The 14,718-nt window shown below is 37.7% G+C and overlaps 2 protein-coding genes across 10 annotated transcripts in view; both read left to right on the top strand.

Moving 5' to 3' along the window:
- rpl31 (ribosomal protein L31) overlaps nucleotides 1-14,718 on the top strand; it is an 810,223-nt gene that overhangs the window by 770,124 nt on the left and 25,381 nt on the right. The gene's annotated exons all lie outside the window — the stretch shown is intronic.
- Nucleotides 1-14,718, top strand: part of LOC114650761 (mitogen-activated protein kinase kinase kinase kinase 4) — a 296,865-nt gene that overhangs the window by 122,661 nt on the left and 159,486 nt on the right. For all 9 annotated transcript variants that reach the window (XM_028800590.2, XM_051926168.1, XM_051926169.1 and 6 more), the window contains exon 13: nucleotides 4,406-4,543. In XM_028800590.2, the coding sequence (XP_028656423.1) occupies nucleotides 4,406-4,543 (138 nt within the window). The remainder of the gene's footprint in view (nucleotides 1-4,405; nucleotides 4,544-14,718) is intronic.

Raw genomic sequence — 14,718 nt, forward strand, 5'->3', positions numbered from 1 at the left:
CTGTAGTATATCATTTTCCTATTTTGTGTTTTTAAATAAATGTCCCTGCAAAATTGGTACAAGTAGGAAAGGGTTTTTTTATTTTGTCAAATCTATATGTATATAATAAAAAGTTGACTCATTTACTTACTCCTCAAGAAAAACACTATTTCCTGTTTATAGGCACTCCCCGGGTTATGTACAAGATGGGGACTGTAGGTTTGTTCTTAAGTTGAACTTGTATGTAAGTCGGAACAGGTACGTTATTTTAATAAATGCTGTTGTTGACCGACTGTAACCAAGTGCTCTGCCAATGAATGATGGAGTTTCACCTCTCTGTGACTTTTTTATTATTTCTACTTTATTTTCCATGGTGATGGTTTTCCTTCTCTTTACTGTATCACCAGCACTTGCATCAGATTTGTGTTTCAGAGACATTGTTGAAGGTTGAAGACAAAAGGTTAAGATGAACTCTCTATCACAGTAGGAAGGCACCCCTCGTCAGCATGTCTGGTGTACTGAATGAGAGACAACTTCCTGCTATGTACGTAACAGCACAAGCAGGTTTGCTATTGAGAATGAATGGGGGCGGCGAGGGGCGGTTCACCACCCGCCCACCACACAGTCACCTCCCCTTGCATACAGTATGCTGCCTGCAGCGTCCGCCCACCTAGAACAAACAGGGTGCGGCCAAAGGCGGGTAGTGAATCGCCCACCATCACCACCATTCCATAGGCAGCCAGCCGAGGCAGACAACAATGCTGCCCTCCGCCGCCCCATTCACCCTCAGTGGCCTTCGTTCAGCCACAACCGGGTCACTGCTTGCAGCATCACCAGCCGCGCACCGAGAACGAACGGGGCAGCCGTTTAAGGGACACTGAAAGGCTGTGTGGTGGGCAGGCAGTGAAACGCCCCCCCTCCGACCCATCCAACCTCCGTCCAGTCAGGAGCAGTAGCTGCGGCGGTGTGGTGGACGGGCAGTTTTTTGTAAACCAACTACACTTTCTGTTAATGTTAACAATCTCTGTCCACTGACACGTTAAAGTGACTTTTTAAACAACTTTACCATCATTAAACTGCATAATATTTAAACTAATAAATAATAACAATAAAATAAATAATTGTATTATTACTGATAGTTGCACTATTACTTCAAGGCTTCAAAAGCCCAGGTGCATTACACAGTATTCACCAAATTAAAATAAAATAAAACAAGTGCAATCTTGGTGATGACATCTTTACCAACTTAACTATCATTTAGGCAAACTGCATTAATATGGACCTTGCTTCAAGCTAAGCTATATAGATAAATAATACAACTGCAACTTGCATTTATAACTGTATTTGTGGTATAGCCCTACGGAATCGTATTAGGGCCGCGGTGAAGAAAAAAAAAAATACGGACACAGGGAAGAAAAAAAAAAAAAAACTATACGCCGAGAATAAAGTCGACATTTCCACTCTATTCTCATAGTTTACTTTATATTTAAAGTAGAATGTCGTAAACTAAACTTCATCCTAAAATCATTGTTTAATTTACTAGATTTTCTCAAACCCCGTCATAAGTTAATGTAGCACAATTAATGCTTTGTGTTGTGTTCCCCGACCCAGTTGTTAATCACTACGCTCCTTAAACTGACTTCCTCCGCACTAATAGAGAGCGATCACCATACAGAATCCATTTACTGTATGATATTCCTGCTCTCTGAAAATTTTGAATTTATATCAAGTATTTATCTTGGCATTCTAAATGTTCAGAGAGCATGAATATCATGTGAATGGATTCTGTGCGGCGATCGCCGCCGTTGCCTCCTCTTAGTGCAGAGGAAGTCAGTTTAAGAAGCTCGGGGAACACTTAACACAAAGCATTTAATGTGCTATATAACTTATGATGGGGTTTGAGAAAATCTAGTAAATTAAATATTCATTTTACGATGAAGTTTAGTTTACGATGTTCTACTTTAATGACAAAGTACGAGAATAAAGTCAACATGTCGTCACAATATTACACAGTACCCAGGTACATTACACTGTATTGAAAAATAAAACAAGTACAACTTGGCTTGTAGTATAGAAACAGTATTTACACATCTGACCTTTTAAAACTAAAGCATCTCCAGGCGACAGACGTGACTCCTTTTTTTCGGCTCTCTGTCCATTTTCACCGCGCAGCATACTTATGCTACCGCCCACTATTTGGTGGTGTAGCAGTGAAAAAGAGCCGTAGTGCAACAAATCTGTGTTTAGCGGTGTAGCAGTGAAAAGGTCCCCACTTGAACAGTTTCCCGCTGCACCACGTTCCGAATGTCGTTTAGGCAATTTAAACCAGTGTTGCGGTATAAGAAAAATCCATATCATAAAAGAAATAAAAAACGGTTTTCGGTATGAACCGGTATACCGCCCAGCACTACCCCCAAAATGTCAAAAATGTTTGACTGATTCAATTAAAAATTTGATGACATCATAGAAAAAAGATACTTAGCTGACCCATGTTATTTTTGTCTATATATTTCATTAATAATGCTGTAGCCAGCGCGACCAGTCAGTTTCACACAGTTAAGCTAGTAACAAGGGTATTCATTATACAGTACATAACACACACATATACACTAAACATCCCAACCCTTATCTATAACCTTGTGGAAATTAGAATTCCAGTCTGTATGCTGTATTAGATGATTTGATCAGCACTCACAAAGTTTAAAGGAGAGCATTTACAAAAGTGGCATGTCATCAAAGGTCACAAATGTTGTGGTTTTTTTTTTTTTCTCTCAACTGCCTTGGAATAACATTTTCATTACTGGATTACAGATTTTGAGATTTATGTTTCCTTGTCACATTTTTGATTGTGTTTAGAGATGTTGCTTTTAGAAAATACATTTTTTGTTTATTTTAAATCTGGACCATTTTCTGAGAAATATATGGGTCCAAAAAAGGTTTGTACAGTATTGCCAAACCCATAAGAAACAATCATTTCTTTCTTCAAGGGAAAAAAAAATTTAAAAACTCTTGTTTTTAGTAAGTTTTGCATATGTAAACTCGCACCAAACACGTAACCAGAAGGAAACCTGTTTTGCCTATCACTACTTACTGTAATTTCATATTTATCATAATCTACGCAGCGAAATTCAAGCAGCTGGATGGTAGTTGTATGATACACTTGACTTTACTGTGTATACCACATGTGGCTATAAATTTGATCTATGCAAGTAAACGAAAATCGTACACCTCCAATAATGTTAATATACACTCAAAATTCACATTATTCAAATTGATTTACTTGTTTCAGTTCAAACAAATACAATTTTCTATAAAATTCTGTTTTGCAAGGACCATCAACAAAAGCCAGTGTCACTCCGTAGGAAAAGCAGGCACTGATCTATGGGAGAAATGTTTTACTCATGTGCAGTTACCTTTTCCATTTTCAAGAGTAAGCAACTCCAGTTAACAGAATATTAGCCACTAGCAAAAAACCAAAAAAAATTACAAATATTGTACACAAAAAAGTGCTTAGTTACATGGTACTTCTGATACATCAGATTAATTGACAGCACTATAATTGAGGCCCATTGTCTTAGAAAATTTCCAGGCGAAGCTGCGTAACACAGCTAGTACTTTATGTAAAACTAATTACATTAGTATATTCCCTTAATATTTCATCCTTGGATGTTCATCATGTCATTTTCAATCTTTTGATCATAATTTGATCTGTTTTAGACAACTGTTAATAATGCTGAATCTTCTTTTTGTCATTTTTAAATACTAAGCCTGTCTCCTGACCATTTCTTGTTCAGATTATAGCAACCAAAGTGTGTTATGAAATAGCTAAACAAAGATGTAGAAGTATTTTTGTTCAGTTAATAAATATGTCTGTTGAATGTATTTTTACTCATTTAACTCCTGCTTTTCTTTTTAAACTAATAAAAAAAAACCCCTAAAGTTAATTGTTGCTTATTTGTACAGCAGGCTGCTATATTTGCAGTTAATTTCAGTTGCATGGCTATTTTTTTTTTTTTTTGCCTAGCAAAGGACCTGCCCTTGAATAAGATAAAATACATTGCAGTATTTTTATTCAATAAACAATGGTTATAGCTTTGTTTTTTCGAATTAAGCGATTACTGTCATGTGGTGTACTTATTTATTTTTTTTATTTCTTTTGTCGATGCACACTTAATTTAGCTGCATTCATATTATTTTTAATAAGACATTGTTTAAATTCTTAATTAGTAAAACAATATTGAAGTGTGACTAACCACTTAAGTAATAAAAAAAATGTAAACACATTATTTAAGCCATTATTTGTAATGAATACTTTTACAGCATCACATATGAAGTGATTATGAAAGCAGTCTGTTTAAATTTTTAAATATATAAAATGTTTACCCATTATTTTGCATCTATTAGAATAATAGCATTTTCTTTTCAGCAACAAAGGCGGGAAAGGGAAGTTAGAAGACAACAAGAACGAGAAAAACGCAGAATGGAAGAGATGGAGCGAAGGAGAAAAGAGGAAGAAGAGAGGAGGAGGGCTGAAGAAGAAAAGAGGAGAGTTGAACGAGAACAGGTGAGCTCTTGTCAAAGCTATATTATGCCTTGGTAAAAAGCAAAGTCTGTGAATGTACAGTGTATATAAAAAGGCCAATTACCACTGCCAAAATCACAGATTTTGTGTAATAAAAAAGATGAAACCAAGATAAATCCTGTCAAAACTTATTCCACTTTTATTGCAGAATAATTACAATCTATATAAAGAAGATGAAAACAAATCGGAAACTGTTCAGTGAAAAAAGGAAAAAGCAATCATACAAAAACCTGTTTTATCAGTGTGCACATCCCTTAAACTAATACTTTGTTGATGTACCTTTTAATTTTATTACAACACTTAGACCTTTACCCAAAAAGTCTTATCAGTTTGGCACATTCTTGACTTGGTAGGTTTTGCCCACTCCTCCATGCAAACAAATTTCCAGATCTATCAAATTATGAGGGCATCTCCTCTGCACAGCCCTCTTCAGGTCACCCCACAATTTTTCAATTGGATTAATGTCTGGGCTCTGGCTGGGCCATTCAAGAATAGTGATCATCCTTTGAAGCCATGGCTTTGTTGATTTTGATGTATGCTTTGGGTTGTTGTCATGCTGAAAGGTAAAGTTTCTCTTCAGCTTCCTAGCAGATGCTTGAAGGTTTTGTGCCACAATAGACTGATACTTTTAGCTATTCATGACTCCATCCTCCTTGACTAGAACCCCAGTTCCAGGTGAAGAAAAGCAGCTTCAAACCATGATGATGCCCCCACCATGATTCACTATGGATATGGTGTTCTTTTGATAATGTGCTGCTTTATTTTTGTGACAAACATACCTTTTGGAATTATGGTCAAATAGTTCCAATTTGGTCTCATCAGACCATAATACATTTTTCCACATGGTTGTGGGAGACTCTGTATTCCTTTTTGCAGAGGTCAGCAGGGCTTGGATGTTTTTCTTTGTGAGAAAAGGTTTTCAGCTTGTTATCTTACCTCACAACCCAGATATTTGTAGAATACAAGTGATTGTTGTTACATGTAGGGAACAACCAGTACTTGCCAGGAAATGGTGGCCTCCCTCATCAGTTTCCTCCTTGTCTTCTCATCAATCTTGGAGGAAGGTCCTGATCTTGGTAGAGTCACTGTTGAGCCATATTTTCTCTACTTCTTTATTCCTGTCTTTATGGCGCTCCATTGGATGTTTAATGTTTTGGATACTTTTTTGTACCTCTGTCCTAATTCATACCTTTGAATGATGAGATCATGTTCATGTTTTAAAAGCTGTTTGTGGATCATTGCTTTTGGAGTATGTTGCAACCAAGAGGATATCAGAATAATGCTACAGAAACGGCCAAAATGTTTCTGAACTCGGTCAGATCCACTTTAATTGATGTCAGGTGTTTACTAACTACTATTTGAGATGAGATGTGGTTGTTGAATTCTGAGTGTAGACACATCCTTGATAATTAAAGGGTGTACACATTAATGCAACCAGGTTTTTGTATGATTTTTTTTCCTTTTTTCACTAAACAGTTTTGATTATTTTCACCTTCTTTGTATAGATTACAGTTTTGCAATAAAGGTGGAATAAGTTCTAACAAGATTTATCTTGGTTTCATTTTTTATTACATGATTATTATTATTATCTATGATGTTGGCACTGGTGTGCAGATGTTTCATGTCCACTGTATAATTTAAAAATGTAGTTTAATTTTCCTAGAATGTCAGTATGTTTAAAATAGTGTGTTTTCGTATTGGTCTTTGTTGTTCTGTCTACATTATCTGATATAAAGAGTTATGAGACAGTGATTCAAAGGTTAGGTGAATTAGGCCAGATAGCCCTGTTTAATAACAGTAGCAATAACAAAAAAAGATCAGTGTTGAGGTACTTGTTCATTGGGGTGAAAAATCCTATTGAGAGCCCCCTTTTGTAGGTCCCCTGGTTAAATAGGTCTGAACCTGGAGGGGTGGGGTTAGAAAGTGCATTGGGGCAGGGTTAGGCATCATCTCCCTGAAATTCATTGGAGCTGTGGAGAAAACAGATGTAATTAGTGACTGAGTGGTGCTGACGGCCTTGCCTGATCCTTCTGGGTGGTCCTGATGCACACTGCGTGACACTGGTGACATTTGTTATAACTAACCTATTAAATAATAATTGGTATAATGAATTAACTAATTTGCAGTGATTATGTGTCTGTGTGACAAACATGTGTAGCTTGTGGCTGCTTTTGACAAAATTATTCACTGACCAAACCTTCACTTGTACCAAAAGGCAGATGCCAGGCCTGGATGAATGCGTTTCAAAACTGTTTTCAGAATAACCAAGAGTTACAGGAGAAGTGTGGTCCTAAACTGCTTTTTTGCGTCACGCTTTGCAATAAACCTCCCATTCTTATAGTTACCCTCCTGTTTAACACCAAATCAATGTGTACGTTTCAGTTCTGCATTTGCCCAAACCCATTTATTTATTTATTTATTGGTTAGTTGGTGTTTTGTCTTGCTGCAGTGGCAAGCTCACACCTCCACCAGGGTGCGAAAACAGGTTGTAAAAGTTGATGTATTCTTTTTGTAGCAAAAAACGAAACTACACATGAAAGTAAACTAAATCAAAATAATATCCTCATGGTAGTGAAACTTAATGGTATTTGGTTAATATACTTGTATATTTCGTAGTAAGTTTTGCACTTTGTCAATTGGGTGTTATTCACTATTGAGGACAAAGTCTGTTGAATCCAGATCACAGCACCAGTGAGGGAGTTTATTATTGACAGGTCTTTTGCTTCACTGCTGCAAGCACTGTCACTATTGAGGTCATGAATTCAGTTCACAGGAACGGAGCAGGTCAAGTTGAGGTCTGGAAGACAAAGTAAACTTTCTCAAAGAACTGTCTTGTTGCAAAAGACCTCCAGGAAGATTTAGCAGACTTTGGAGTGGTGGTGCAATGTTCTACTGTGCAGCGACACCTGAACAAATACGACCTTTATGGTAGCCAGCAGAAGAAAACCTTTCCTGTGTCCTACCCACAAAATTCAGCACCTGAAATTTGCAAATGAACATCTAAACAAACCTAATGCATTTTGGAAACAAGTGGACTGATGATGCCAAAATAGAACTTTTTGGCCACAATATGCAAAGATATGTTTGGAGAATAAATGGTACTGAATTCCATTAAAAGAACACCTTTCCAACTATTAAGCATGGGGGTCAATTGATCATACTTTGGACTTGTGTTGCAGCCAGTGGCACAGGAAACATGTCATTGGTAAGGGGGGGAGTGAATAAATATCAGAGAATTCTGGAAAGCAAACCTCACACCATCTGTAAAAAGTTAGTTAAAAAGAGAATGGGCTCTACAACAAGATAATGATCTGAAACACACTTCAAAATCTACAATGGAATACCTCAAAGGGCACAAGCTGATGGTTTTGTCATGGCCTTCTCAGTTCCCTGACTTAAACATCATTGAAAATCTGTGTGTAGATCTCAAAAGAGCAGTGCTTGCAAGATGACCCAAGAATCTTGCAGAATTAGAAGTCTTTTGCAAGGGAAAAGTACCCCAAGTAAGAACTGAAAGACTCTTGGGTGGCTACAAAAAGTGTTTACAAGCTGTGAAACTTGCCAAAGGGGGTGTAACTAAGTACTGACCATGTTGGTTGCCCAAATGTTTGCTTCAGTCCCTTTTAATTTTTTTGGTATTTTGTACCTGTCAATGGTGGAAATAAAAATGTAACCTTGCTTAAAATATTAAGAAATGTGTCATCTTTAACTTTATGCCTTTTGGTGATCAGTTCATCATCTTCTCGCTTAACTCTTCACAGTAACAGACATTTTAAGCAAGGGTGCCCAAACGTTTGCATGCTACTGTCGAGTTTATCATCACCGGTTTAACAGCTTTTTTTCCTTGTGTCCTTGGTATTCCTTTGGGCCTTACCAACCTCTGTTTTGGTTCTCCTCTTTTCTCCTCTGCCTTTTGCGCCATGTGTCCAAACCACCTTAGTCGTATTCTCCTTAGTGCTTCACCTAGCCTTCACTTTTACACTTTCTGTATCAAATACTGCATCCCTCTTGCACGCTTCCTACAAACAAAGCTTGCACTTCTGACAATTGGTGCATTATGTTTAGAAGTACTAAACATCTAACATCTTGCTCTTTATTTAATTTATGGCCCCTTAGGTTACTTTTTTGTCAGAAGCAGGTGCTTAATTATCTTGTCCTTTTAGCTAATTGTTAAGGAAGTAGGCAATCCAGTTTCGAAGAAACTAAAAGTTTAATGTGCTGTAATGGTGAGGTGGGCACGGTGATTTCCACATGCAATTAATTTCAGTATATTCAGTGAGCAAATAACAGTAGTAATGCTTTAAATCTATATTTATACATGTTGAAAATTTCTTGCCTTAAAAAATTCATATTAATAATGTCAGAAATTATGCTAAGGTGAGCAGTTATCTTTTGTTATTTTTTAGCAACTCACCTGTCTCTACCCCAGCTGTTTATGCATACAGTGGGTATAGAAAAGAATCACCACCTTTGAAATATATATACAGCCTTAAATGAAAACACACATGAAAAATATTTCTTCCTAGCTTTACTTTCTCAATGCAACCTATAACAGCCGAGTGAAAGATATCACAGCTACAGTTCAGAAAAATTATTAAAAAATCAAAAACAAGACATAATAAGATTAATAAAGGATCACCCCCCCAATGTCAATATTTTGTTGAACCACCTTTTGCTTTAATGACAGCCTTAAGTCTGTTGGGATACTTCTCTATCAGCTTTGCACATCTAGACTGAGCAATATTTGCCCACTCTTCTTTACAGAACTGTTCAAGTTCAGTCAAATTGGATGGTGAGTGTTGGTGGGCTGCTATCTTCAAATCTTTCCACAGATTTTCAATGGGATTTAGGTTTGGGCTCTGACTGGGCCACACGAGGACATTCACTTTTTTCTCCTTCAGCCACTGTGTGGTCAATTTTGCTGTGTGCTTCGGGTCGTTGTCACGTTGAAAGGTGAACATTTTGCCCATCTTCAACTTTCTGGCAGAGGATAGCAGGCTTTCCTCAAGAATCTGACAGTATTTTGCCCCATCCACTTTTCCTTCTACTCTAACAAGAGCGCCAGGCCCTGCGTCAGAGAAACACCCCCACAACAGGATGCTGTCACCTCCATGCTTTACTGTAGGTATGTTGTGTTGTGGATGGTGACCTGTATTGGCAAATAGTTTGATTTTAGTCTCATCTGACCATAAGACCTTTTTCCACTTGGCATCAGAATCTTCAAGGTGCATTCTGGCAAAGCTCAAACGAGCCTTAATGTGGCCTTTCTTGAGAAATGGCCTTTTCCTTGCGACCCACCCGGACAAGCCACAATTGTGGAGCGCTTGTGAAATTATTGTCACATGCACACAATGGCCACTCTTTGCCATAAAATCCTGTAACTCCTTCAAAGTGGCCATTGGCCTCTTGGTAGCCTCTCTTACCAGTTTCCTCCTTGCTCTTCCATCCAGTTTGGAGGGACAGCCAGATCCAGGGAGGGTCCTAGTAGTACCAACACTTGCCACTTCTTTATTATGGACTTTACTGTGCTCCATGGTATTGGTAAAGCCTTTGAGATTTTTTTTGTATCCATCTCCTGTCTTATGTCCGTCCACAACTCTATCCCTGAGATCTTTTGAAAGTGGCTTGCTACCCATAGTCAGTTGTTTGCTGTCAGTTACACTACTAAGCAAGGGAATGAATGCTCCAGGAACAGACTGTTTTTATGCTTCACTAATCACACTGATTACAATTGATCACAGGTGGAAGCCAGTAACCATGGTCTGCAATGGAAATGGTGGTTACTTACACCTGAGTGAGTTTAGGAGGGGGGTGATCCTTTATTAATCTCAGTATTTCTTGATTTTTATTGTTTAAAATTCTTCTGAACTGTAGCTGTGATATCTTTTTCACTTGGATGGTATAGATTGCATTGATTAAGTGAAGCTGGAAAAATATTGGTTTGTGTGTTTTCATTTAAGGCTGTAAAGCAAAAAAATGGGAATATTTTGAAGGGGTGATTCTTTTCTGTACCCACTGTATTAATGCTTTAATTGATGTAGTGATGTTACAGCCAGTTTGGGCCATCTGTTTAAATAAAACCCTAGTCGCAATGGAGCCTATGGCTATAATGTGATACAATTTTAAAACTACTTGCATCAGCCTCAAGATAAGGTGCAATTTTATCCAGTTCATTATAGACATATTGTCCAAATGTTAGCCCAAGTGTTGAAAGTTGCATGACTGCAATTAATAAAACTGCAATTGCAGGACCAAGTCAAATGTGTGAATTCATTACCATAATTCAAGTGTACATTATATTTTAAAGGATTTATGTTTGAAGCAATAAGTAGCAGTTTTATTAAATATTGTTTCTTACTACTGTATGTTTTGTTGCTCCCAGATATCTCAGTTCTGTCATGGCTTAGTTAGTGTAAATGTGTTGTAAGAGTTGAAAAATATACCAGCTCCATAAGAGTCTGAAGCAAAAAAAAATACCATCTTTCATACCTGATCAATTTAGGTTTGTCTTAGGGCTGCAACTAATGATTATTTTGGTAGTCGACTAATAGTTCAATTTTTTTTTTTCGATTAGTCACGATTATTTCATGCCTGACTATTTTGATGCCTGCAACCTGTGGTTGCACGTCCTGTTCTGGGCTCCAGTGCATGTCTTACCTCATCTGCTCATGTCTCTTCACCTGTGAAAGTTACCCTGATGTCTGCATTAACACGATTAAAATGAATAATAATCAAATTAAAATAACAACCAGTGAAATATATGAATTTGAAAATAATCAGATGTTTTATATTAGTGTGACCATCACAATAAAAAAGAAATACATTAAATAATACAAACTAAAGTGCACATAGTCTTTAAACAAAAAAAGTGCATTTAACTTAACCAAAAATGGCCACTGCTGTGTCTTAATGTCCAAAAGTTTAAATAAAGCTTCAATTCAAATAAAATAAAACAATAATGTACAGTTTATAAAAGATTCAGTTCATATATTCCTGATTGCATTGCAGGAAAGTGAGCATTTCTACATGCTTTGGTGTGAGGCTGGCTCTCTTTGAGACAATGTTCCCAGCTGCTGAGAACAGACGCTCAGAGGGAGTAGAGGTAGCAAGAATACACAAGAATGATTTTGCAGACAAAGATGTTTTAACCTTCCTCTTATGTTAGCTTTCTGTTACTATCTCTTATGTTAACGGGTCGGTTTTGACCCGTGTCTTTAATCAGCCATATTACCCTCAAAACAATTATTTATCATCCAATTTTTTTCCTTACCTCTTGGTTACTTTGTTACGCTTCCTTGTCCATTAAAAGAATGTTTTTAATATTTTTGCTGTGACCTCATGAGCTTTTACTTTAACAGCATACCTCTTGTTTTCAATTTTAAAAAATTATTAAATGAACCTCAAGAGAATTATTTAAATAAATAAAAGGTTGTTATGTTACCTGACTATTACTGAGGGGTATTAGAACACATCTCTTAAATAAATTTGTTATATATATTTTTTATTATAATATTAATTACTGTAGTAACATCTATGGTGTTACGGGTCAAATTTGACCCATATATATTTATTTCAAAGAAAAAGGCAAAAAACTATTTTCAAAAATAACTTTAATATAAATGGAAAGCTAAACAAGTAAATCTCAAAATGTGGATTTGCAAGGTCAAACAAACAACGAACAATCAAGCAAATCAAACCAATAGAAATGAGGCACTAGTTCCAAAAAACGTCTTTGTGTGCAAGAACATGCATGTGCATTTAGATGCATGTGTAGCAAAAAGTGACACTTTTAGTGTGTTCTTTGCAAATATATATTTTGCAGTAGAAGCAGAGTACGTTTGTCTTTCTGTCTTTATTGCTAGGGCAGACCTGACACCTCTTTCTTTTAGAATCAGGTGGCCTCAGTGAGGCTGTGACTGTGTAGGTTGATGTTGAGGCAGTGCTGGCCGAAGAGGATGCTGGCACTGATGCTCTTCGTGTTGCTGATGGTGTGGAAGGAGTGCTACGTGAGCTCTGCAGCTGTCTGACCAAGGCTGCAACGGCTGGGTCCCGGGGCACCCATTCCCTTCGCTCAATGTGTGCCTTGACAAGGGAACTTCCTAACTCCTCAAGAAACATTCTCCGCTTGTTTTTTCTGGTTGAGTTCCACCCTAGGTGAATGTGGGTCCACAACACAAATGCATTGTATGCAGACACATCTAGAATGTTATAAAACACAACCATTGGCCATCTCCTGGTCATTCTCTGGCAACTGTAGGTGGCAGTCAGCTTGTCCAGGTTGTCCACTCCACCTTTGTTTTTATTATAGTCCAAGGTAATTATGGGCTTTTTGTCACTTGCTGATGACACAGCTGCGTCTTTGTGAAAAGTGGACATAAGTATCACACTCCAGTGTTTTTTTGGACAATATGAAACAACCGTGGTGGTGTCTGTAAAAGCAAATTTTGAAGAAAGTGGAGCCCTGTCCTTCACCTGCAAAATTTCGGCAGGCAGCTCAGGTTTATTTTTTTTTTACTGTGCCCACCATGGTAAGTTTCCACCTGAGAAGTTCTTGTCCAAGGTCATAGCTGGTAAAGAAATTGTCACATGTGATATTGTGACCCCGCAGTCCAGTAGTCATATCAAGGACTACACGTTTTCCTTGATTTTTCTCAGGAATGCCGCTTGCATGTTTGCCTGTGTAAATCTGTAGATTCCATGCATAGCTGGTTTTTGCATCACAGGCTGCCCAAATTTTTATGCCGTATTTCCCTGGCTTACTAGGCATGTACTGCCGGAAAGGGCATTTTCCACGGAAAGGGACAAAACGTTCATCTACTGTTACCTCTGGCCCTGGGTTGAACATCAGTGGAAGGAGCTGCACTCACCTTTCCCAGACATCCCTGATGGGAGCAAGCTTGTCAGATTTTTCTCTACTTTCTCTGTTGTCAAATCTAAGGACTCTTGATATCATTCGAAATGACTGAAGTGACTTTGTTGCCCGGAAAATATTTCTGCCTGTCGACGCATCCCAGAGACTATCAGTGGCCTCATTGCTGGATTTGTAAACACCAGCAAGAAGAAGAACACCAATATAAGCATCCAGGTATTCCTCATCAATGTCATTCCACATGTCGCCATGAACCTTTTTTCCTTCAAGGTTTGTCATAGCAATCATGACTTTCTTTAGTGATAATGGCATAAACAGATCAAAACGTGTCTTGATGTCACTTACTCTCGTCACAGCAAACCTTGTGATTCCAGGGGTCATTTTGATGACATTTGCAGCAGCTGCTCTGCCATGTAAGTCAGGAGGTACTGAGCTCCAACAGATGTTACCACTTTTGGATTTGAACGTTTCAGCAGGAGTGAGTGCAGCTTCAGCATTGGTGACCTCCTCATCAGACTCATCAGATGTGTCTGTGCCTTCTGGTAGATGCTCTACAATGTCTTCCTCCTCGGAAACCTGCTCATCTGTATCACTATGCTGTTCTGTGTCCTCTGCCTCATTTTCAGAAACGATATGATCCAGAGCTTGGCTTACTGTAAATCTTCTTCTCATTTTTGACTACTGCAAACAGGAGATGTGTACTCTGCAAGTCACCAACGCTAAACTAAATTTGTCTTATGCAAGCCCTACATGTCTGAACATGTCTGTCTTTGTTTGTTTGTTTTGTATGTTCAGGTAAGGAGACACACAGGCAAAGAGAGAAGCCCCTCAAAGTGCGTTTATGATTTTTTGTTTTGACCCTAACTATTGTTTAATAACCTTAAATTATAACTGGGTCAAAACTGACCCTACCAACACAAAGGTAATAATTTTCACCAGAGTATTTTATAATTTAGTACAATTGTTTTTTTTTTTTGTTTTATTTTAATTAAATACAGATTCCTGACAAAGTCAAAAAGCCTTGATGCAATAAACAAAATTAGGTAGTAGTTTTATGCATTTAAAAAGTAAAACAGGTCGGTGCTGACCCTAACACAAGAGGAAGGTTAATCATCACCTCTGAAGGAAAAGTGTTGTAGTTTATCACATCATGTACTATATTATGCCAAAATAAAAAATAATGGACTAAATATATGTAACAAGCTAATTGCTGCCGGCACACTGGAGCCAAGTATATACAGAAAAGTACATTTGTTGAACGCCGCAACCAGCTAGAGTTGGTTTCCAG

This window comes from Erpetoichthys calabaricus, chromosome 4 (assembly GCF_900747795.2).
Source record: "Erpetoichthys calabaricus chromosome 4, fErpCal1.3, whole genome shotgun sequence".
In the NCBI taxonomy this organism is placed as follows: Eukaryota; Metazoa; Chordata; class Cladistia; order Polypteriformes; family Polypteridae; genus Erpetoichthys; species Erpetoichthys calabaricus.